The following is a 26400-nucleotide window of genomic DNA, read 5'->3' as shown; positions in this document are numbered from 1 at the left end:
ACATTCTGAATGGCTGTTTTAAAAGCCCTAATGGAAAACTGGGCTTGAAAAAAAAAGACAACTGTCTGACTAACTGAAAGCTTTTGAGGAAATAATAAGTGTAATTTCAGTTACTTTAAACTCTTGAACATATTTTATTTTTCATTCTTGGACAGAACATTTTTGTACAGATTGTTCATGTTCAAGAGGAATGTTTTTATTTCTCTGTCCGAGATAGAGTTGGATGGCATGGTGTTACTGCAGTAGCTGTGGCCGCAGTAACCCTTGGTCTGCCTATTAATGAACAAATTAGTTTTACCTCACATTTCACTCAGTGAGACATATTTTGGATGGGGATTTCATACAGTGAAATGGACAAATTAGAGAGGCCCTTATTGGCTCTAATCACTTTAATAGGAATAAAACTATGAAATGCACAATAAAATGTGTATGAGCAAAGCACTAATTGAGGCAGTTAACACTGCAGAAATAGCTTTGAAATGTCAGCTCAACCTTCCAACTGCCCTCCAGATATCTGGTCCTAAAACAGACCAGGAAATAAAACTCTTTATAATTTTAAAAAGATTGGAGTCCCGGGATCTGGATGTAGGCAGGGAGGTTGTAGGTGTTAGCTGTCATGCTCCAGGCTGAAACTGTGTCTGAATCTATTGGCATTATTAAATGGGTTCATAGCAGGGACGGCCCTCCCAAAAGGGGTGAATGATGGGGAGGATTCCTATGGACCCCGGTGGCAGGAAACACCACAAAAGCCACAGGACGATCAGCTTTATCAAAGGGGATACTGCACAGAGTTCAATCTGTTTGACCAGAATTCCTGGCTATGCCACTAATCACAGACAATCATACTGGATTGTGAGAATGTGTGGTTGTTGTTGAGAGGGAGAGGGCTCTGGATTTATAGGACCTCACTGCCTGGTGTAGAACATCAACAGGTTCTTTAGTGGCATGGGCAGCCATCTGAGATCAGTGTTCACCACAGTGGGGAGGGTGCCATTTGAGTCAAGGATGAGTCATCCTTCAAACCACTTTCGTTAGGTTACCTACAGAGTCAATTATATCAAGGGCCAGCCAGAGCCCCTGGGCTTTTCCATGGTAATACAGCATATTAAATGCCATGCATGCTTTTGGACACATTTGCACATTTGTTTTGAGAGGAAAGCTTGAAAATGTGTTTGGAAGGCTAATGGTTGTAGACTGACAAAAAGTATGGTGAAATGAGTGGACATCTCATTGTCTTTTTACACGTTGGGCTACATCACATTTAGAAAACATGTGATTAGCTAACTGTTCAAACCTGAACCCTAAAACAGTCAGCCTAGCCTATCATAATAAGTTATTTTATCCCTCTCCGATACTCATCATTACCAGTAGGCCTAAGGTAGGCTGACAGACACAATGAACTAATAAAACATCTGTTCATGCATGAAGCGTCACATGATACCTGAATGGTGCATGTGTATGTGAAACGTATCGTTTCAAGGCGCTCGGTCTTTCAACTCTTCTCTTGCTTTTTACTTAAGACTGTGGTTTCTCTCAGCGAACCAGCGCTGCGGGTGAGCCTAGCAACAGAGATAGTCCTCCAATCACAGCGAATTGGTGTCTGCGAGAAGGGCGGGACCTCGTGCGCGGTCATCTGTTCATGCCACGGATCCTCAGCGTGCACAGGGGTTGGTGGATCCTCAGATAATGACAGTCCTGTTCAGAAAAATATGTCTCTTCCCACGGCATGTTTAACATATTTTAAAATGTTTATCAGAAGGCGTTTTCAATGTTAATACAATAGCAAAATAAGTTGTTATTTGCATCGATTGCATAATCTATCATGGGAGCAAAGATGATGTTAGCAACAAATAGACACGCTCTCCTAAGACAACGCATGCAATTCAATCGCTTAATATCAACAATGTGTTATCGTTCCTTGCCCAAGCGGTTGTATACTGCACATTAATTTTAAGAACCCAAACACGCTATAATAAAAAGTTCTTCTGAATGGCTGAACGGAGGGAGCGCCTAGCCTATGTGGCTCCGCCCAGCTGATAGCACAGGAAGCGCCTCCGCTTTATTGAGCAGAGGAGAAAAAGTAGACAGGCCTGAGTTACAGACAGTTTTTTTCGCCAAAGACATCAACAAGTGTCATTGGAAGTAAACAAAATATACTTTACTGTGAGACTACATGCGAATGCAGTCTTACGGAAAACGGATCAATATGAAGAGATGATAATGTGTTTACATTTTTAATGTGTGGCACTGGCTACTCCTGGCTAGCTTGCTAAAAGAAAGCGAGAAGGAACGTGGTAAGTAAAGTATGTTGATGCAGTTAAAGTGTGTTCCATGTTCTCCAAATGCGTTTAGAATCTTTTGCTAACCTTACATCCGTCGGGTTGCTTTCAGAGCAGTTTTCTTCCTGGGTATAGATTAATTAAATGATTAATACAATTGCACAAACAATGTTAGTCCCCAAACTCGATGATTGTGTTGAGAAGCATTTTGCATTTACCCAACATCTCCATAGTGAGTAAAGCCTACGTGGTTAAAACAGGACCGAAGAATACATGACAACAGTAAAACCATTTTAACACTTTCTGAACTTTACGGGCCTGGTCGAATACATCAACGATTAATTAACAAAGGGGAGAACCTCTGTGTGGGCACCACCACGTGTGAGGAAGAGGAGTTTCTCCTCGCCCTCATTCAATTGAGCTCTCATTAACCCTCCATTTGTTGACGTGTAGTTCTTGTTTAAAGAATGAAAATACGAAACATTTTAACTTTTGTGCATCTCTGCATTTTATTATTTGAAGGGGAATAATACTAGGCAAAAACGCAAAGTTTTGTATGTAGTGGGAGGGTTTTAATTGCCAGATTTCTTTGAGTTTTTAGAAACTAGTACTAATACAAATGATCGAATAGGCCATTTTAACTGATGCCAGGCTGTCATAGATGCGTAAAGCTTGCGCAGCAAATTATTTCAGCTTGTAAACACATGTGTGTTCCAGTTATAAAACGTTTATACCTTTTCCCCATTCCTCAGTGTTGAAACAAAGGCGAAAATTCAGAGAATGCAAAATATGCATAAAGAATACGTTTAGAACTAGCTCTACCCGACCCCATTCACATGACATTTCGTGTCCTTCCCTCAGACAAGCCACATCCACAGATAGCATACGTGTTTGCTGTTTGTGCGGCCTTCCCGTTTGATCTGCCCACACAGTTAGCGCGACTTGCGAAGTTCTAACATGCTAGATAGAACCGTCTGACGCCATAGGCGCCCCTCTCATCTTTTTTTCCAGTCGGGTCCTCTTTTTCTCATTCTAATCCGCCCCCCAATCCATCTGCAGGGTGCCAGTGTGCTGTGTGGCTGACCTCAGGAATGTCGTGTTGACTGAACCCTTGTTGCATTGGATATCAGGTCAGATTCCAACCACCCACACACACACACAGTCACAGACACACACTCACTCCTTCTCAGCTCTCTCTCGCTCTCTCTGACACACTCACACACTCTCACTCACTCACTCACTCTCTCACACACGCACGCACACACACATACACACACACTCAGACATGCACGCGACTTGTCCCATTTTAGGGTGCCTGTGTCAACTCAGCTGAGCTCTTGCTAACAAGAGTCAGGGGTCAGTAAGGTTAACAGGGAGAGAGTATTGGGGCTTTGAGCTGAACGTTAAGACAGGTGGAGGGAATGAGAGGTGCCATGTTGAAAGCTAAACACCATGGCCACGGCAGCTTATCCTCATGCACCCTCCGTTTTCCTTGACCCCCCTCACATTACACTCAGGTTCCCTCATTTGTCTTCATAATTCAATCCTAGTAGAACTTTCCTCAGTAATAGAATAATGTGATAATATATTGCACCGTTGCTGATGTTGAATTGCTTTTTTTCTGTAAATGTTTGGGCATGAAATGGTTGTGAAGACTCTTGTCTAAGCCTCTGGTGGGGAATCCCCATGGACTTCTGTGAGGCTATAACAACAGCCATGATGCAGCAACATCCTGGAAATAATGACTGTTTGTCCAAATGTAAATACTGTATGCTCTCTCTGTCTGCCCCCTTCTCCCCTTCAGTGATTCTTAATTGGCCGCATGGGTTGTCAATCAGCATATGCATACCAGGTATTCAGATTGTCCTATAAATTAATTCTCCACTCAACTTTGTGCATGAAGCCATCCAGTTTTCTTTTCAATTCTGTTAAAGAACAACTCCGTTTACCAACAAAACACTTCTATGGGGTTGACACTCAACCAGACAACGTTCTGCTAAGATGTGTAGCTTTTTTTGTGTGAGAATTTCCAGTGTCTGCTCCAGTGTCTCCCATTTTCTCTCTCTCTCTCTCTTTCTTTCTCTTTCTCTCTCCTCCCACATCCTTTGTGACCTTCCCAATTCTTTCCGACCCCCCCCCCCCCCACCACCACTCCCACGGCTTCCTCCCTTGCACATAGCCACTGACTGTCGTCTGCCGTCATTCTGTCTCCTTTCACTTGTCTTTTTACTTCCTCTCTCTTTAACTGCATTCTCTCTCTCTCTGGTCCACTCCACATCATGATCTGTGGCCTCAATTTCACTTTCTCCATCTCTCTCTCTCTCTCTCTCTCTCTCTCTCTCTCTCTCTCTCTCTCTCTCTCTCTCTCTCTCTCTCTCTCTCTCTCTCTCTCTCTCTCTTTCTTTCTTTTTCTCTTTTTTCCCCTTTGGCTGGTTGAGTCTCCATCATCCTCATCTCTCTTTCTCTTTCTCTCTCGGTCTCCTCCTCGGTCAGGCGATGGCTCAGGAGGTGCAGTATGAGCCGGTGGCCCAGATCGGCGGCGGCGCCTACGGGACAGTGTACAAGGCGCGCGACCGGGAGAGCGGACAGTTTGTGGCGCTGAAGAGCGTGCGCGTGCAGACGGACCAGGATGGCCTGCCGCTCTCCACCGTACGGGAGGTGGCGCTGCTCAAGCGCCTTGAGCAGTTCGACCATCCAAACATCGTCAAGTAAGGGATGCCACACACACACAAATTTAACCATCCCAACGTTGTCAAGTAAGGGAGAAGGGGGTTGCTTAGCACACAAGCACACAGACACACACCTGTTAGACCACATCAAAATAAGGGAGAGACGCCTTCTGACTGGTACCTACATGCACACACGATCACACCTTGGCATTCCATAGAGATCCCAATATTGTGCAAACCAGGCTGCCCTGAACTGGCACATGCACAACTTGCGCGCTAACACCTTCATGTACAGTCCTGTGTATCAGGATACGTATTTAGCCTTTGAATCAGTGTCAACTTTCTCTTCTTTAAACAAGACCCTCCGTTCACCCTCTCGCTTGCTGTGTTTTGCTGCGTGCTTCTGGCAGCTCGCTGAAAGGAAAGGTCCTGTGATCCTGCAGGTATTTTCCGCCTGAGGTGCTTGACTCATTCCACATTCACCGGCTCAAAACAACTCATTCATCAAAGTTCATTCACTCAAAATATCACGGTTGTCTCTCACTTAAACACAGGCTGCTGGTAGTTCTCTTCCCTCCATCATTCAACTTTTGCTATTGTGTTCAATTGCCTGTCAATTTTATGTCATTCACACACAAAAATAGCACGCGTCAGAGTTTAAAGTCAGCCTGCCGTTGACTTTCAAATGCTCTGTAATGCCTGAATGAAATTCAGTGTAGACGGGGGTTCTGTTGGCCACCCCTCTGCAGTAGACCCCTCCGGTGACTGGGGGAAAACTACCTACTGCTTGCAACCAGGCTGCATGCTTGGCCAGAACGATGATCTCGGGGCTACATTTAGTCAATGGAAACCATGGTGTCTTCATTTGCTGTGCTTTTTCTCGTTGTGGTCATTCATGCTCAAAGGAGATGAGCCAGATCTGTGGGGTCGGGGTGTGTGTGTGTGTGTGTGTGTGTGTGTGTGTGTGTGTGTGTGTGTGGGGGGGGGAGGCTTTTATTGAAAAGAGGGCTATTTTTGTTTTTAACAAAAAGAGCCGGATGCCTTGCAGTGTTGTGTTGCAATCGCTGAAATGCCAGCTCACAGGGCCGCCATGACCTTTAGTGTGGGCTAGTCTGTGCTTGGCTGCTGATGTGGTTCCTGATTAGTCAGCTAGCTCAGCTGAGCTGTGCTCCGTTGCGTTTGGTGGGAGCGGTTACAGTGCTAGCTTGCTTTGCACAGTCTTTTCCCCGGCTGAATGTGGACGTGTGCAGCCATGTGTATATTTGTTTTCAAAATGACTCAAGTTTTGTGTGTATAATCATAGTGAAAGTGCTACGTAAATGTGTAAGCAGAGGTTCTAAAGACAGTGCGGTCTTTACAGAGTTCACAAGTGAGGAGGGTCTTTTTTTAAACTTGTGAATCTGCATTCATTAGATTGTGTTTAACTAATTGTGTTAAGCCCCAAGATCTGTTCTTTGCTTTTCTCCTGGGCTTTCTATTCTGTAGCGACTGCATGTCTCTGGTATTCAATAGCTGCAGAGAAATAGTTTCATTCCTGCCGAGTATGCTTCATAGCTTCTCCCATGCCTGGAATTTAACCATGTTCCAACTTCCCCCGGGGGTGTGTGTGTGTGTGTGTGTGTGTGTGTGTGTGTGTGTTAGGCTCATGGATGTGTGTGCCTCCCCTCGAACGGACCAGGAGACCAAAGTCACGCTGGTGTTTGAGCATGTGGACCAGGACCTGAAGACCTATCTGGAGAAAGCCCCGGCTCCTGGCCTACCAGCACACACTATTAGGGTAAGGATCGAGATCTATCTCTCACTCTCTCACACACACACCGACAAATAAATATGCAACTGCAGACACACATGCACACATACATATACTTCCCCACATGTGCATACACATACACACACACACACACACTCTCTCATCACTCTCATCACACAACACAGTATGTCATTCTTACCAAGACCTGATGATCTACTTAGTGAAGCCATCACATGTGTACACACACACACACACACACACACACACACACACACACACACACTACCCCCCACTCTCACACACACTACCCCCCACTCTCAGGCACCCAGTGTCCCATCTCTTAGAGGCCGTTTACACGACACCACCGGGTGGATTTTCTCTTACCGCTTTCACACCTTTAACGACTCCGGCAAGAAAAAACCTCGCGTGTACACACAGAGGTGTAACCGGCTAAATGTGCTGTAGTGCATATGCCAGACCAGCGAATGGCGCCGCTGTGCAGAAGCTTCACGATAATTTCGTGTAAATCGCGTCAAAGAAAACATTGTTGAAACAGTTTGTTAAGCCAGAGAATGTCTAATAAGTGCTCTGGTTAAGCAGTCGCATGAAATAAGGAGACTACAGACAATTCGGGTTTCAATTCAACTGTTAAACTAATAAAGTTCATTTTCAAGGTATGTGACTGCTATGTGAAATTTCAAATGCTTAGCCTACGCATTGCATTAGGTCTGAGCACCACTGGAGAAAACACTAACATGCAGTAAGCTAATGTTTAACTAAGTTAAGCTAACGTGTGCTTCTAACTTAGCCACTAAAGGCTGATAGGCTACATTGTGCACATAAATCATGACAGGGGAAAGAAAAACATTTTAATATGATAAATAAGTGGTTTGGTTTGTTTTGACGAGCAGCATGTCCGGTCGAGTGCCGTGGCTGAGTTGAGAGGTGGGGCTATGTCGTCATAAAGTTGCCGGCTTCGCACCTACAGGCGTCTACACGGCGAAAGTTAGCCGGCGGTTTCAAAAGTTCCCACTTCGGAAGCCGGTTTCAAAAGCTATCGGTTTCAGTCTCCTAAACTGCCGGCGTCGTGTACATGCAAGGCGTAACCGTTAACAAAACCTCACCGGTTTCACAAAAACCGGCGTCGTGTGCACGGCCCCTTATTAGTGTCACATAAACACACTCACACTTTGACACTCACACATGCACACTCAGACCAAGAACTAAAGATCCAGGCACTGGTGTTTATTGGTAGCGCGGTTTTCTATGAAATTTGGCACATGATGGTACAAGGTCCAAAACACTGTTTAACCAGTTTGCAGTTCCCCTCTCAGATCAGTCTCCAGGTAGGAATTTTGTTTATAACTTTTGAACCATTTGGCCAAGAACCACTGTTTTTTTTTTCTCTTTCCTACTAGACTGATTGATTGAGTTTTGAGGAATTTGAGTTCACATGCAGTGGTTTCCAGTTTCCAGCCAAATGGGATTTCCTAACATTTTGAATTTTCATAGTAAATAAATGCTATTAACGTGAACTTCGAAGAAAATCGTTGAATAAAAATTCTGACTTCTGACCAAACGTTTTGTGAGGGTTTATTTTATATATATATATATATATATATATGAAATATGATAACTATGAAAGTAGTTCACTGAAAATTTAATGTCAGTCTTGTTCCAGCAGTTTTGTTACTGTATGTAATGGTAGCCTTATGATACGTAGCTGTACAGTGTGTACTGTATGTTGTGTAAACTTCCATCCTGACGCCTTAAGATTCCTGCTAGCAAGAGATGCTTGGGCCTGTGGGCTTTAGCCTCCCAGTCCAAGGCACTTCAAGGAGCGGGTCAGGGTACGGGCAGTCAGCACAACGCAGTGTTTTGTGTTTTAATCTGCTAGTGTGTAGTTATATGTGCTCATGTATTATATATGTGTGTGTTGTGCTGATATGTATATTTGTGTGTGTGTGGTATGCCTTTATGTAGACATTTTCATATGTATGTGTGTGTATTGTGTACATATGCTGATATTTAGGTGTGTGTGTGTGTGTGTGTGTGTGTGTGTGTGTGTGTGTCAGGACCTGATGAAGCAGCTGGTGAATGGTCTGGAGTTTCTGCACTCGCATCGTGTGGTGCACCGCGACCTGAAGCCTGAGAACATCCTGGTGACCAGTAGGGGACAGGTCAAGCTGGCTGACTTTGGCTTGGCGCGCATGTACAGCTGCCACATGGCCCTCACACCTGTGGTGAGACACTCACACACACACACACACACTCACTCTCTAGGGCTGTGCATCAGCAATACACAGACACGATACGATACGCATGGTAGGGATCGACCGATATTAGAGATGCACCAATAGATCGGCTGGTGACCGGAATCGGCCGATTTTCATGTGATTGGCCATGACCGGCGACCGGCCGGTCAGTCTGAGACATGCCGATTTTATGCCGGTCAAATACACTCGTGCACCGCAATTGTAACAACACCCAGCTGAGTTTGCAAAGTTTGAAGAAGCTAGCAACCAGGCCAACACTCAGGGCTGGATGTAGGGCTACAAAGAAAGCGCTAATAGGCTACTGAGTTTTTCTATGCAGCAAACGCTGTGCTTTACCATTGGCCTACTGCGTGGAATTTACTAAGCCGTCACTTCATTAGGCTACGTAAACATCGCTCATCACCGCCCGTCACTGCCGCTAATTGCGTGCCCACAGCTGAACCACAAGCCTGCTGAACGGAGATAAACGATTGCGACATTAAAAATAATCAAAGTTTAGCGATCATAGGCTAGGCTACATAATAAGATGTCAACAAGCAGCGACATACAGTAGCCCTAGTAGTTCTACTCCACTTAAAAAAAAATACTCTTACTATTTACTGCACGTAGACTAGGGCTATGCCCCTAGTCTAGCAGATTGAGAAGTGGATGTCGTGAAAGTGAACAAACGATAGCCTATTAGAAAGGCAAACAAACGTTAAAGTTGCTTTTGACATAGTAGCCTACAATGAAGAAAACTGATGCTCTGAATACTGAATCAACCGTCTCTGAAAGTTTCTATAGCCTAATTGATGCATTTAACCGGAATTTGGATTTCATTTTTTCACCGCAAAACAGACGTGCACTGTTTTCATATGGTGGAGCACCTAATCGCTATTAGCACTTCTCCCCTGTGTTTGCGTGATAGCCTAGGCTGCTACCACTTTTCCCTCGCCCTCCCATAAATTCATCAATGCATATGAAAATATGTTACATGGTAGTATGTTCAAATGTATCATGAAAATTGTTCTTAAATCTTTAGTTGGATATTGGATGTGAGAAGCATAAAATGGGTGTTCCATAACTTAACTTAATCCATAATTTGATACTGCATCTGAAGTTAGACTTGAAAAAGAATGTCTGCTCACCGGTTCCATTTTTTTTAACAGCCATTTCATCATTGATAAGTTGATTACACGTCTATATTAACATGTTCTATCAAAGAAAAGATAGAAAATAACTATTTGTGTGTGTGCTGTAAAATAACTATTTGTGTGTGTGCTGTAAAATGGTTAAAAGAAATGAAATCGGAATCGGCTAAAATCGGTATCGGCAGGTCAAACTCTATGAGAAATCGGTATCGGCCCAGAAAATTGCAATCGGTGCATCTCTAACCGATATGGATGTTTTAGTACCGATACCGATTTTTTTTCCATCAGCCTTAGCCGATGACCGATACAGGCTGCCAATTTTCTTGAGCCGATATTTGGAGCCGATACTGCTTTTATTTTGCTCCCTCAATTTACATCATACAAATGACACATAATTACACAAATGATGATAACAAATGTTATAAGTCTCAATTTAAAAAAGGAACATTTATTGAACTTATGGATGGGTGCACTGATATGGTTAACTGTGCAAAATGCTTTCATCAACATCTTACAACACAGCCTTGATGATTCATTGCTTGCTAACATATTATAAGACATAATTCAAGTCATCACAAAATGTCCTTTGTCAACACATTTAAATAATTTAAGAAAACAATAAGCCTGAAAAGTAGCTATTGAAATAAAGTGCTTGATTTGTCATTTTAGACTGCATGGTTTCAATTTTTCTATGTCTGTATTTTTCTAAAAAAAGCTGCCAGATTTGTCAACCACAGAATAGACAAGTGCTATTTCAAGAAAAAGTCCTTGTATATGGGTCTAGAGGCATTTCTTAGTAAAAGTTGGGAACAGGACTTTTTATCATAATTAACTGCTGAATCCAACTAGCCCTGTTCCCAAGCAGAATTTTGAGTTTTTGACCATCTAATTAGCATAAACAAAATGGCTGCCAAAATGGCGATTTTGGGCACTTTCTTCGGATGGGCATCATTATACCATGTACATAAATTAATATTGTTCACATCTATGCATCTCAGAAATCTCCCGTGGGCAATAAATAAAAAGTAAAGGCTATGAAAAATATAAAAATTAAAAAAAAAATTGTATTATGCTAATTAACCTTATTATCACCTTATTATACTCTTTGGCAAAGAGTGTGGCCTGACTTCATTGGTAAACATCTTCTTCGTGGTGGGTGGACACATGTTTGGAGTTTAAAATCATTGGAGTTCCTTTGAACTAATCACGAACAACCGTTAACTAACAAGATAGCATCATATCCTTGATTCCAAATGAGAAAGATGGCCAGCAGTCACATGTTTCATTTGATTAGATTATCTTAGATTCAACTTCATTGTCATTGTGCAGAGCACTGAAAATATATAAGTGTATGTGCAGTATGAACAGTATAAATATCAGTAGAATATCGCTATGTTTAAGTGTAATAAAGTGTGTACATTTATAAATATAAATAGAATACTATGTGTGGGATAGGGGCAAAATGTTCGCCTCCTTGTTGTCCTTGTAAAGGTTGCCATCGACATGAACACCTCAACAGGCACAGGCAAGGAGGCACCGGGGGGGGGGGGCGTTGATGGCGGGGTGTGAGGAACCAGTGATGCGTTGAGCAGTTATCACCATCCTCTGCCGTGCTTTCCAGTCGGAGGCAGAGCAGTTGCCACCATACTGTGACACAGTTGGTGAGGATGCTCTCAATGGTGCAGCGATAGAGGTTTAGAAGTTCACCAGGATCTGAGGAGAGAGGTTGTGTTCTTTAGTCTCTTCAGGAAGAAGAGATGCTGGTGAGCCTTCTTGATCAAGGTAGAGGTGTTGAGGGTCCAAGAGAGGTCCACAGAGATGTGGACACCCAGAAACATGAACTGGTGACATGCTTTGTGTGCTAGCTTTTGACTTCCTGAAGTCCACAATGAGGTCTTTGGTCCTCTTGGTGTTGAGAGCCAGGTTGTTGTCGGTGCTCCGCAATGTTAGGTGCTGGACCTCCTTCCTGCAGGCTGCCTCATTATTGTTGCTGATGAGAGCAATCACCGTAGTGTTGTCTGCAAACTTGACAATGGTGTTCGAGCCGTGTACAGGTATGCACTTGTAGGTGAAGAGGGAGTAAAGGAGGGCTCAGCACACACCGGTGTTCAGGGTGAGGGTTGAGTGGGTGAGGTTATCTAATCTAACAGACTGCAGTCTGTTGGTTAGGAAGTCCAGAATCTAGTTTCAGAGGGAGGTATTGATGTCCAGTTCACTGAGTTTGGTGATCAGTTTGGAGGGGATAATGGTGTTGAATGCTGAACTGAAGTCAATGAACAGCATTCTCACATAGGTGTTGCTATTGTCAAGGAGGGACAGGGCAGAGTGAATTATCCCCGTAAAGATGGCATCCTCTGTGCTCCTGTTCTGGCAAATTCTCTTGAAGCACTCTATACTGCAAACAAAATCTACCTCTGGGTACAAATAAAGTAACTTGAACTTGCACTAGTTATAAAGTTATTCATCTAGCTATTAATTCACAGGACATTCAATCATTTTACTAACACAAAGGTTATGAAGAAATATGGGTAACACTTTATGGTAAAGGTACATGAATTATCATGAATTCATGCATGAATTAATTCATGATTTATGCATTACTTCCTTTATCCTTTATATCCTATTAATCATCGGTAATTGACATGAATTCATATACTCTCATGCATGATGACCTCACGTATGAACAACACATCAACTAAAGCATTAGGTGTGATGGGTATACTGTATCATTGTGATTTATGATTTCTTAAGCATGATCATCATGATTACATGAATTTTAGGATAATTGCTCATGCATTCATCATGTCTGTGGCCCCTCAACTAAAGTAGTGAATAATAGCATGTGTTTAGAGAACTCCAAAGTTATGTTCAAATCAGAATTTGAGCAGTGATGACCACATTTTTGGCAGAAAAATAAAGTCATGATCATGGTTAATACATCATAATTCATAATGATGTGCCCATCGTACCTAATACTTTAGTAATGTGTTCATGTATGAGGTCACAAATGACAAACTATGAACTCAGTAAATTCCTGATGATTAATTAGATATTAATGAATGAAGTAATACATAAATCATAAATTAATTCATGTACCCTTACCGTAAAGTGTTACCGAAATGGGTAAAAGACTGTGTAACTTACTCCGAGACTACATACATTACCAAACTAATTCGCTTCAATTATGTAAAATGTAATGTAAATCAGGTTTTATGGCCAAGTATACTTGGGTATTCAAGGAATTTGGTCTCTGCATGTATCCCATCCGTGAATTAGTGAACACACAGGTCACACATTGAAGCACTCATTAACCTGGAGCAGTGAGCTGCCTTGCTACAGTGATGCCTGGGGAGCAATGAGGGGTTAGGTGCCTTGCTCAAGGGCACTTCAGCCGTGGATGTGGACATGGGAGACTAGTGCTCAACCTTTCCACCACCCACATATTTCCTACTGGTCGGGGATCGAACCGGCAACCCTTTGGTTTCAAGCCCGAAGACCTAACCAATAGGCCACAACTTTACATTTCATCACTACACATCTTTCTTGACCCTCAAAAAACATAAGTCTCTTTCGTCAAATACCGTGTGCCTGCTCAGTTATAACATTTTAACAATTACATTTTTCAAAGGTTTTTTCAGGTAATTAACATAGGCATAATACTAGATTTTTTTTTTCTTTTTTTCACAGCCTGTATCCTTGATCTATTGGCCAAGGGAGATTTCTGTGAGCAATATGAATTAATTTACATGGTATAATGACATCCGCCCAATGAAAGTGCCCAAAATCGCCATTTTGGCAACCATTTTGTTTATGCAAATTAGATGGTCATAAACTCAAAATTCAGCTTGGGAACAGGTCTAGTTGGATTCAGCACACCTTAATTATGTTAAAAAGTCCTGTTCCCAACTTTTACAAAAAAATGCCTCTAGGAAGCACATATCTCAAAAATATCACCTGTCTAGAACATAAATCAGCAGAGGAAAATAACGTGGAAATAACGTGGTGTCAGATGTTTCTGTTCTAAACGGCATCAACGTCAAAAGGTATAAAAACGTATCTCTCAAAGTTTTAAAATCTCCTTCAGGTAGCGCAGCACTCTCATATCGCTGTGATGCGTGTGTCCCACTGAGTGAGACAGACCAGACGCACACACAAACTTCTGTTTGGTAGCTGACGAACCACCATTGAACTGGATTGATAATGATAACGTTAGCAAACAGCTCTAAACAAGTAAGGCATACACTGTATGTCTGGTACATGATAAATGTTAACACGAATTAATATTCAACTACACGTCTCTCATTATTAAAGCTCTGATATCTCTGCGATGGCAACTCCGCCCCGCTCGAAGGGAGAGGGGGAGGGAGACGCACACACCACACGCGTCCAAAACTCAGCCAGGTGGTCGCTGAATAAAACTCTCACAAATATCTCGGAACAACGTCGGCATTACTTAATCATATGATTGACCAGTGTTCGTAACAGCTACCGCTAACGCATGCATACGGATAGCCTACAACTTAGCTATTTGCAGCTCCCTAAATACAATGGCAAGTTTTATAGAACAGGCATTCAGGGAGGGAGACACACACACACACCACACGCATCCAACACTCAGCCAGGTGGTCGCTGAATAAAACTCTCACAAATACCACGGAACAACATTGGCATTAGGCTACTTAATCATATGACCAGTGTTTGTAACAGCTAGCGCATGAATATGGCTAGCCTACAAAATAGCTATTTGCAGCTCCCTCTAAATACAATGGCAAGCAGTTTTATAAACGATTAAGCATTAAAAAAGTAGCCTATCTATCATTCGTGTTTTCCATTTGGACCCACAAACTTGCTTCCACCTTCAAAGTGTATGGCAATATTTCAGCTAAGTCAAACAGTTAAAAGATGCTTTGAAGGTTTAAAGTTTACTGTTGTCTTGAAGAGCAGGCTTTCAGCACTCTGCTTGTGGGGAAGGGGCAGTCTGCACATGAATTGCAGCGTCTCCAGCAATACAGAGTTGTGTGGACACAACAGCCTGTGGACGCCTGTATGTTAATAATGCGGGGAAAAAAACTATCGGAGAATGCAGCAGCTTATCTGCCGATACACGTAAAAAACGCAAATATCGGCCCGATATATAGGCCGGCCGATATATCGGTCGATCCCTAATACATGGGTCACGATACAATACATCACGGTATATTGCAATACCTTTTACCGAAAATATGAAAATGTTGAGCTGGAAACACAATTTGATGTGTACCACCGGGACAGTATAATGTGTAGATCACAGTATACTGATAAATAATAAAAACAATATAGCAAGTGTCAGGTGTTAAGCCTAATGCTTAAATAAAAAATATCAATATTTGGTGGCAGAGGCGATGCGATATATTGCGCATGTGGACATATTTATTAAAGAAAATATTAATATTTTATTATCGAAAGCACAGCCCTAACACACTCTCACTCATTCTCTCTCTTGCTCGCTCTCTCAAACACACACTCACTTGCTCTCTCTCTCACACAGACACAGACACAGACACAGACTTGTATATCTCTGTCTCACACACACTCACACTGTGCTCACACTCACATACACACAGAGATACACCACTCATACACACCTCACTCCTATATGCAGGCGGCAAGCTATTATTCGATTGGTTTGACCAAAGTGAATGGTAATGGGATGTGTGTTTGTGGACGGTAGTCTAGTTGAGATCATATCTGATCCAGAGCTGAATACGCTCATATGGACGGAGATTGTTTGATTAATGAAAACGGAATAGTGTAGATGCTGCTCTCTGATTTGCTCTAGCTGCTGGTTGTAGAGATATTGGGGCAATGCAATGCATTTGCTTCTGCAGGCTAAGATGCTAATCTCCATGGCAGTGGGTACCTTATAAATGGACATGACGGGGACTGTCCTGAGGCTGGGCTTATAACAAAACACATGGGGTGTTACAGTCACCTAAAATAAGCATGCAAGGTGTGTAGAAAAAGGCTGTTGAGATATTGGTTGTTTTACGTTGGCGAATACTCCAAAAAAATGTCTGGTGTTTGGTGTCACATGTCTGACTGGGATATGCCTCGTGTTTTGAATGTGGCCGAGACCCTTTGTGATCCTATTGTCTGTTCGCCTTTCACAGTTGGTTAGGTTTCTGTATATCAGTTAGGGATGTCACACATGAAACAGTACTGCTGAAACAGGAAAATATGACTTCGATATGAGTAGGCTACCTGTTGATATCTAGTGCATGGTGGGAAATAATCTAGTTGCAGTCTTGTAATCAGTGACCCTGCAAGATTCCTAGTCGTTGCAAAATCTTAGTTTGTGACTAGTCTGTTACTTGATGTGAGAGGGTCTGAGACTGTAATCTTTCAGAAATCTTTTCCAAATCTTTGCAAAGTCTTTCGGTATGAGGGTGGCATTAGTCTCTTTTGTGTTCCCACAAAAAAAAGACTTTTGCAAGGAAACTTTTATATACAATTATGTCCAGAATGACAATGATGATTATGTTTGCATGACCACACACCATGAGCGTGTCAAGTCAGGTTCTTATCATGCATTTATACTTCTCTCTGGTAGATTTACACACACACACACACACACACACACACACACAGTTGCAACAGGCCCTCCACATCCCAGTTACCAGTTGTACAAACACACCCACGAGTGCACGACATGCAGAAGAAGTTGCGTGCAACATGTGCACCCTTGAAGAGGATGTTCCCCTCTTATGCACACAACTCAAAACCAACATCGGTGCACTCATCAGGGGAAGTTAGAAATTAGAGCGTGTTAGATATGTACGTGTGTGTGTGTGGGTGTGGAAGTGAAGAAACATGTGTCCAGCTACACATGCATGCCCAGTTCAAGGCCTCACTCTTGTCCCCTCTAGCCTATGAAGTGAATTTAGCATAATGTACTTGGAAGGGTGGCCTGCTAATAGTGACCAGTACACCCTGTCCATGCTTCAAGTTTCCTGATGGCTCAGTCCAGTTCAGGCCTCTCTCCTGTCCCCTGTAGCCTATGAAGAGAATTTAGCGTAATGTACTTGGAATGATTGCCTGCTACTAGTGACCAGTACACCCTTTCCATGCCTTCAAGTAGATAGATAGATAGATAAGTATAAGTATATATAAGTAAGTATATATACTTTTTTGATCCCGTGAGGGAAATTTGGTCTCTGCATTTAACCCAATCGGTGAATTAGTGAAACACAAACAGCACACAGTGAACACACAGTGAGGTGAAGCACACACTAATCCCGGCGCAGTGAGCTGTCTGCTTCAACGGCGGCGCTCGGGGAGCAGTGAGGGGTTATGTGCCTTGCTCAAGGGCCCTTCAGCCGCGGCCCACTGGTCGGGGCTCGAACCGGCAACCCTCCGGTTACAAGTCCAGAGTGCTAACCAGTTATAGATAGTTACAGATAGATAGATAGATACTTTATTGATCCCCAGGGGAAATTCAAGAAAGTTTCCTAATGGCCCCATCGGCAGACTTAAGGGATGCCTGATATGTATATATGTGCAGGTGACCAGGTGTGTGTTTGTCTCCTTCACGTGTTCACTCGCACACCACGTACTGCCGATGCAACGATACTTACTGTACCTTTAATTCATCAAGAAGTGCATGGTGCTACCCAGTGAGGTGCAAAATGTTTTCAGTCCCACTCTGGCCATCATCAATCTCCTTCATGTAGGGGAGTTCAAAAGCAGTCTCCTTTCATATATGAATAGAAGTTTGTTAGCTACGACATCAGACCTTACAGTAAAAAAACAGTGTTGTTTTAGTGTTACTGCGTCAACAGTGAACTTTGTCCAGTTATATTTCCATGCAATATCACGAACAGGCCATAATTTAAGAACTCTGGAAATCAGTAGAACTGTAAAGTGGTAAATAAGAACAGACCCAGATCAGTTGGGAAGTCCGATGGAAATTGCGGTGTCAGTTGTACTCCTACTTCATGTGACAGACTTTCGGCGAAGCACTCTCCCAGAACACAATGTGAAACAAACGAGGATCAGCAGCAGCACCTTCTTCCTCTTCATCTCTTTTTCTTTCTCTCTCTCTCTCTCTACCAGTCAATCTTTTTTCTTCTCTCTTTCTTCCTTTCCAAACAGATGTTTGTCTCCGTCTGTTGTGTGCGGAGAGAAGTGGTTAGACAGACTTGATGACCCTGGTAGGCTATAGGCTTGTGTTTAATTGTTAATATTTTATTTTTATTTGATCTGTTTTTAAAAAAAAAAAATTTTTAAAGAAAGATTTTTTAACAGTCAAAGTGTCTCACACACACTCAACCCCACCCTCTATCTGTCTGTCTGTTGTCTCCCCTGGTCTCCCCCCATCCTTGCCTACCCCAGGTGGTGACGCTGTGGTATCGCTCCCCGGAAGTCCTTCTCCAGTCCACATACGCCACACCCGTGGACATATGGAGCACAGGCTGCATCTTCGCTGAGATGTTCAGACGCAAGTGAGTGTCTCTGTGTGTGTGTTAGTGTTGCACGGTGTATCGATACTAAAAAGGTATCGCGATGCCTTCACGCAAAAAACGATACGATTTCAGACGTTTTTAGAATCGATACTTTATTAAAATAATAACGTTCTGTGTCTGTGTCAACTGCTGCTCCCACTGCTCCTTGCACGCATCTAGGCAAGTGGGCGTGTCAAGCAGGCAGCTCTGAGTGAGTGAGTGCGCAGCCAACGTCAACATAGTTCTTTGCCGACAGTTCTAGGCCTTGTGGATAAAACAAAAGGTGCAGTGAAATCTGCAACTATTTCAGATACATCGCGTGAAGGCAAGCCATCAGGTACACAAAGTCATTTAAAAGCAGTAGGCTACGCATGGAACTTGGCTAAACACCTCGCAGATATATCCCAACATTTTTAAAGAGTTCAAAGAACACAGGTTAACGAATATGCTATAGAAAACACGACTACATGGTTAGTGCCAAGTTCTTCTCTTATGTTTTAGTCTAGCCTAAGTGAAACGAGTATGGTTCTCTGGGATAAAGCGAACCTTCCTTCATCAATGAATTTTGACGAGACAGAGCTGTAATCATTTTGACGAGACATAACGAGCTGTAATCATAGGGTGCTAACGTGATGAAAGCGCAATGTTCACGCCAGAATAACATTACCATAACTTGTAAACGATCTATTTCATGTTCGGTCAGTAGCAGCCTACTACTGGTAATATTTGTCATGGCATGTAGACTGCAATTTGTTCAATAATTATTGCCCAGATGTAGGATAGGCTACCCGAAATGCGCTAATTAAAGCCCACAGCATAACACCACCAAAGCGTGTTGAGTCCTAATAATAATAGCGGCTTATTGTTACAGTACGTGGTAGCAAATCATGTTATCAAAGAAATAGACGTAATGTAGGAATGCACACAGATATATTGCAACAGGTAATGGTGTAGGCCTATCTGATGAAGACCTGAGTGGTTGGAACGTTGTACTTGTACACTGGGCACAAAGAAGACTATCCTCACATTTTCCCCTTTGCAACTGTCAAAGAAATCCCATGAACACGGAAAGGCCTAGGGTAGCCTATACTGTACATCAGATGGCCTAAAGATTAGGCCCCTCTGCATAGCATTCAGTGATTTGCATGCAGTAATTTTAACACTGACCTTGATCTAGCCTAGTTTGGCTATTTAAAGCTACTTTATTGCCACAACACAATGTAAATGAACTATAACAAACAATAAAGGACTTAATCACACAAAGTAGGCCTACTATTTTACTGACTATAAAAAAATAATAATTATGTAGGAAGTTTAGAACCCAGAATTGACCTACACACTACAAAAGTGCACCAAATTCAACACAAATGACTCAATACACTTGGAGGAGGTATGAGTCCTTTCTTCTCCAGATATCAGATATCCAGATAGCCGTAGTATCGTTTTAGTATCGAGCATCGTGATATTTATGGCAGGTATCGTATCGAAGTCATAATTTTGGTATCGTGACAACACTAGTGTGTGTTGGGTGTATCAAAGACAAAACTTCATCAAGAGTAATATCAGTGTGGGAACTATCTGGTTTCAAACTACAGTGGCAGTATTGTGATTAATATTGTGGTAACAGATTGTAACGACATGTTTGTTTTCCGTGAAAAACAAATCTGTTGCTGGCTGCGCCCCTCTTTGTCTGTCGTTGAGCACTGTGTGAGTATGCACAGCACAAGACAGGGGACTTAATTTCCATCTCAAGCAGACAACGTGCTCATTGGAGTACTGTGAGAGCTTTGGTGTTGTAGGGAAGACTTAAGAAGAACTGGCACATTGGCACAAAGATTGTAAGGGCAGGGTGGTGATGCTCATTATGTTCTGTCGCCATCATGTGGTGTGCTTTGGTACTGCATGGTATGGTAAGGGAGAATGAGTGTCTCCCCTCTTCTTAATCCTCCGGATAGAGGAAGCAGTCAACCTCTGGACCGTAATTTAACTTTTGTATAGAAAGACACTATAATGCAACAGTTCAAAATTCAGCAGAGTAATACGTTCATGGTGATTACCTTTTTTTGTTTACAGTTCAAAGTGAACAATTGTTGGCAAGAACTGTTTACACAAAGGGTTTATATTTAAAACTGAAAAGAAAACATTCACCATGACACATGCACAAAAGTTTACCTCTGCCAAATGTATCATACCTCTGGCTTACATATCAATAATCTTGTGTCACTTAGACCCCTGAATGTAAATAATCCTTAGTTGCAGTCCTAATAACAGATTTCCATAAACCAGATTGAACTCGTGGCACTATGAATCATCGTAGCAACACTTGTTTTATGTGGATTTTGTCCAGATACTCTTAAAACGAATATTTTGAAAACAACACACCTTGCGTTAACACATCTCTGTGTCCAGATAGGGACAACACGGTTTGTGTTTCTTTTTTTATTTGTTACACAATATGTGTTGAAAATAACACAACTTGTTTTTTAACTCATCTCTGTGTCCAGATAGCGACAACACATTCGTTTTAAGAGTGTAGCTTTATATGTCCCATTTTTTTTCTCTCTCTCACAGACCCCTGTTTTGTGGGGAGTCCGAAGCAGACCAGTTGGGGAAGATATTTGAGTAAGTAGGCCGCTTATGAAAACTGGGCTGACCGCATCGTCTTGGTATTCTGGATAATCCCAGTGTTGTGGGTGTTCCTGTTCCTTATTCACATGTCCACTCCCCCAGCGTGATTGGTCTGCCATCTGAAGAGGAGTGGCCTGCTGACATCACTCTGAAGCGCCACAACTTCAGCCCCCAGAAGCCTCGGCCACTCACAGACTGCGTCCCCGAGATCTGCAGCCAAGGAGAAGACCTGCTCAAGGTGAAGCACTGACCCCTAGTCCACTCTAGAGCACCTGTGGTCGCTCCTGGTGGCAACGCACTTACATGCCCTTTTTTTCTGGTTGTGGCCCTTGACATCTGTGTTATGATTGTAATGGTTATCCCTGAGATCAATGATACTAAATCCATGAGCTAAATTCACTCATTCCATTTCCATTCATTTAGTGTTGGTAAAGAAAGCTTTAACTTGAACCCCTACCCTCATCTTATGTTTGCCCCTGTCTCTCCACACAGAAAATGCTCACCTTTGACCCCCTGAGAAGAATCTCGGCCATGTCTGCTCTCGAACACGACTACCTGACAGAGGGTTAAAGCCGTGGCATTCCTCATTTTAAACCATCCTCGTTTTATTTTGTATTTCACATGTGAGGACGACCGGTAAAGGGATTATTTTAAAGTGTGAGTTATTTTGGAGGCGCTATTGAATGGCTTTGAATGATAACCTCACCGACTGCGCCACAGGAGAATCATCTGGGTTGTACGCCACATCACAGGTAGTCCCGTACATTAAGTATCAAATCCCTATGATGTTAATGTGGAGGTGTGCCCATTCCTGATCAGGTGATCAACCTTAGCTAGCTACCCCTTGCTTGTCACATCATGACTGCTAGTCTGAGATGGCAAAACTGCCATTCATAATTACTTGCCATTTACTCAGATTAGTGCCATAGATGAAATAGGAATGAGATGTGACGAGCAAGGTTATGAGTGTTTTGTGAATCAAGATGTATAGCTTAGACTGGATATGTCTGAGTCAACCAACGTCTGAAAATATGCTTTATATTACCAGTTATGTACACTTCCTGGAGGTTTGAATGTTTTTCACTGTCAAATGGAAACAGACTTCCAGTAGTCCTGTATTAAATGTGGTACATAATAAACTATTTTTTTAGCGAAATCAGCCGGATATTTTGAGAGGGAGTGGGACTGTTCACGAGGACACACACACTTAATCACCCACAGTAACACGGGAAGTTGTTGATCATGGAGAGTTGCCCAAATGATTGACAAACATGTATGCATCCTCACTATTCCCTTTGGGTCATTCTCTCAGTCACTGCATCCCATTGTGTACAGTATATGTGATGTGGTGATATTCATAAAGATTGAAAAATGAATAAAGCTGCTATGACATTAAGCATACACTCGACTGGTTTGGTTTGTGGTACATGTCAACTGGTTCTAACTGGTGGCTATCAAAAATCACTAAGGTCATACCCCCAGTGAAGATACACACATTTTCAACCCGACTCTGTAAGTCATTTAAAGGCAGCCCAGTCTAGTAAAAGACTGATATTTGAATTCAACAACCAGTCACATACACTCCTACCTTCCTTCATCACTTATCAACATTATTGAAATATTGATATTTGCTTATTTTATTGCTTAGTTTGAACCACTTTGTCACATTTACTTAAGACTAAAAACCCTGGAATCCGTTGGTAAAAAAGAAAACTTACGAGCTTGACGGTGAATTGGATTATAATTCACTTCACATTGCAATGCATCTGCAAAGTATATAAATGCACATTAAATGTAACAATGCATTCCCTCATTGTAGGCACCTATTGATCATTATGAACATTTCTCGTGTAGATTTGGCTGGTACACAAACCATATTTTAAAGTGTGTGTAAAGAAACACTTCTGTTCGCAACTTTCATCAGACCATTTAATGAGACCATCAGTACAAAAAGAGACTCAGCAGGATGAACTACACAGTTTGGGAGACAGAAGGCCGCGTGAACACTGTCAAGACCAGTCGGTCTGTGATTGCTTTGGCATACGTCCAAGACAAATGGCTCTGATCCGCATGTTTTCCAGGGCCCTCTAAACAATTGTGTTTTTTATTAAAATGGCCATTACAAGACCACGGCACAGTTCATGAGGAGCACTTGATTTACTTAAAAGTTGTTGGGACTCCTAAGGCACTGCTGTCAGAGTCCATTCGTCCAATGACAGGGATTTTCCCATCATGTCATTTGCGTGGAACCTTATTTAAAGAAAGTGCAAGAAAACACTGGCAGGACATTATATATGATATTTGTGCAGTAGTACCATCAAAACTCTGGTTGCCAAATTTTGCTCCATGCTGATATAATTCAGTCTCAGTGTAACTCCTGGTTTGAGGCCAGAAAGCCATCATGAAAACAGACTGATTCAATACAATGAATACTTTTAGGTGTTTAGATTATTCTAGTCCTATCATGTGTTTCCAGTAAAGGCGAACTGAGCTGCCTTCTGCCAAACTGTGGTCAATGGCATCTGAACATGGTGTCATTACATAAGCAGAAATCAAGAGACCAGTCAGATGAAAACAAAGCAAGGACAAGGCACATGACACATACAGGTAAAACAATCTGGACAGAAAAAAAAAACAGGACATGAAACTCAGAATGCACAAAAATGAATTACATAAGCAGAAATTCAGCGTACCGGTATACATACAGTCTTTGGTTAGATTAATCATCCCACCCCACCCCAGCCCAACCCTGAACCAACTTCTCCTTTCTCATTTCATTCAATAGAAATATGAACTTCAGATTTCATGAGGAGCTCTGACCGAGAGCCAGTTGCTTCCACTTCACAATACCACAAGTCAATTTGGTGTGCAGCTGAGAGAAGTAATTCCTGATCACACAACTGCTTTTTATCACATAACATACCGCCCATATCTTCCCACACACCACTGGCCCCTTTAGATTTAACATTTAAAAGGTCTGTACCATGGGCTTTTTCTGTGTGACTCCCCTTGAAATGAAAGGCAGCCCCCCCCCTGTGAATGTTTACAGGAGGGAGAGCGTCAGCACAAGAGGCCACTGAAAGCAGTGAAGTGAGGGCTGCTTAGTGTGGTCACCGGAGAGACCACAGGAAGGAAGTCTGCGGTGACCCCCGCTGGCACAAAGCCAGACAACCACGCTCCTTCCATCACTCGGCATCACTGAGACTAAGCTTACACACACACACACACACACACACACACACACACACACACACACACACACACACACACACACACACACACACACACACACACACACACACACACACACACACACACACACACACACACACACACACACACACACACACACACACACACACACACACACACACACACCTCAAATATAAATACCTGTATACTACTTCACTGGAAAAAAAATCTTTTCAACAAAATTGCTAGGTCATTATCTCTGCAGCAATAAATGCCTGTATTTTACCAAATAGGCAATAAAAAAAAACCCGATTAAATGAACAACAGATTCTCTGATCAATAGCATGAGAATGGCGCACCCCAATCATGCATGATGGCGCCTAATTTAGCAGTGACTACACTGACTGTGTTGAATGAAGAGGCTCCACTGCTAACTTCATTTAGTCAGGAACTAAGCTTAGCTCTCACCCTCCTCCTCATTCAAAAGAGCCCTTTGTACCGGCTCGGTATCTTAACTGGCGGGCGGTCAAGACGGGGACAGATGGGAGGGACGGTCCCCTCAGCAAACAGAGTTGTCTTTCAGAGAACGGTCACAGACCGGCTCCTGTGCAGGAGAGATACTGTTTGACGCGTCTGATCACGCCATGACCTTTGCCCGCGTCGAGTTCGGCCTAGAAGCTGAACTGTTTTGATTGTCACTGATAACAAAATAACTCGACAAAATAATAATAATAATAATAATAATAATAATACCAACCACCCCAACAGACCAATAATAAGGGGAGTGTAGTTTGAGTGTGAGCCGGAGAGGGAGTGGTCGGAGTTTACTCCATGTGAGCAACCTGTGGTTTATAGAAGGCACAGTTTGTCCCTTCTCCCTTACCATCAAGGCACAAAATTAAGTGATAAAATGGTAACTGCTACTTAACGAAAACAAATGGGGGTTTGAGAAACTTGAGTTCGATGCAGACTTGAGTAAGTCAAACTTTGTGTTATTGCAGGTGTTTGTTACCCTGACTTCAGTAATGCATGATTTGATGACTAACTGATAACAGGTTCCAAGGTTGATACTGTACAGCACTGTTTAGGTTAAACAGTACACATTATGACATTATATGGAATGCATACTGTTAACTAGCACACAGTGGAGAAGGTGTTAAGATAGATTGGCACATCCAGTCTGTCTTTGTGTGTAAGAGTGAGTGAGAACGAGTGAATCTATCAGTGTGTGTGTGTGTGTGTGTGTGTGTGTGTGTGTGTGTGTGTGTGTGTGTGTGTTAAACATGGACTCATTTAGCCACATGGAGACAGAGCTCCTACAGAAAAGCACTGGGATTGGAACGCGGGTCTTTCTGGTTCCTGTAACGCATGGCAAGCCACACTCCAAAAATCTAGGGAGATAGAGATAGAGAGAGAGAGAGAGAGAGAGAGAGAGAGAGAGAGAGAGAGAGAGAGAGAGAGAGAGGAGGGAGAGAGAGAGAGAGTAAGGTGGGAGGAAATGGATTCAATAATTTACCCTCATAAATAGCACTTAGAGAGAATAGCAAAGTTCATTGTTTCCATCACTCATTCAAGTGATTGTCTGCTAGAGTGGTCTTGTGGACAGTCTCGCCTTGGGACCCACAATTTCCCATGGTCATTAAGGTGCAACCCATAAAGCACCTATGTCTAATAGAGTTTTTACCAGAAGTTATCTTCTGTTTTACTCTCTGCCCAGCTTCAAACTTCACATACCGGTAATATCATTCGTCAAACAAGCTTGTTCTATAAATACAGAGTTCTTCCCCTTCACACAAAACTGCACATAACAAAGCTTATGGGTCACCAGCCATCCACAAAGGATAAGAAAATATGTTGGATGTTACAGCACTACGCCAGCCTACATTTCACACTTCAGAGAGAGCGAGAGCTAGTGTGAGTGTGTGTGCGTGTGAATCACACCTGTGTGAAACTGAAGAAGAGTCCGACTCCTCCGAGGATCTTGAGGACTTTGCCG

At 42.6% G+C, this 26400-nt stretch overlaps 2 protein-coding genes across 3 annotated transcripts in view; one reads left to right on the top strand and one right to left on the bottom strand.

The window, feature by feature from the left end:
• Window positions 1-2055: 2055 nt before the first annotated feature.
• cdk4 (cyclin dependent kinase 4) lies at window positions 2056-22613 on the top strand. 2 transcript variants are annotated; one of them, XM_076267312.1, is made up of 10 exons: window positions 2056-2294; window positions 3339-3409; window positions 4084-4131; window positions 4773-4987; window positions 6590-6725; window positions 8774-8941; window positions 18475-18584; window positions 21156-21206; window positions 21315-21450; window positions 21705-22613. In XM_076267312.1, exons 3-10 carry the CDS (start codon window positions 4102-4104, stop codon window positions 21780-21782), a joined length of 924 nt encoding a protein of 307 aa, XP_076123427.1. In that variant the 5' UTR covers window positions 2056-2294; window positions 3339-3409; window positions 4084-4101; the 3' UTR covers window positions 21783-22613. The 2 variants fall into 2 exon arrangements, with proteins under 2 accessions (XP_076123427.1, XP_076123428.1); XM_076267313.1 differs by lacking the exon at window positions 4084-4131.
• Window positions 22614-23125: 512 nt separating this feature from the next.
• The window catches only part of LOC143103796 (tetraspanin-31-like), a 12247-nt gene continuing 8972 nt past the window's right edge, over window positions 23126-26400 (bottom strand). Inside the window, exons 5-6 of the mRNA XM_076267617.1 lie at window positions 26346-26400; window positions 23126-25795 (exon numbers count right to left, since the gene is read on the bottom strand). The exon at window positions 26346-26400 is cut by the window's right edge and continues 62 nt beyond it. Of these exons, the coding sequence (XP_076123732.1) occupies window positions 25721-25795; window positions 26346-26400 (130 nt within the window). The 3' untranslated portion in view covers window positions 23126-25720. The remainder of the gene's footprint in view (window positions 25796-26345) is intronic.

Source organism: Alosa pseudoharengus, unplaced genomic scaffold (assembly GCF_046254945.1).
Source record: "Alosa pseudoharengus isolate Yale_2024_CS ecotype anadromous, Long Island Sound unplaced genomic scaffold, YU_APseudo_1.1 YU_APseudo_1.1_scf_5, whole genome shotgun sequence".
Taxonomy (NCBI): domain Eukaryota; kingdom Metazoa; phylum Chordata; class Actinopteri; order Clupeiformes; family Clupeidae; genus Alosa; species Alosa pseudoharengus.
The sequence above is the reverse complement of the archived record's forward strand: the minus strand, read 5'-3'. Positions and strand labels throughout refer to the sequence as shown.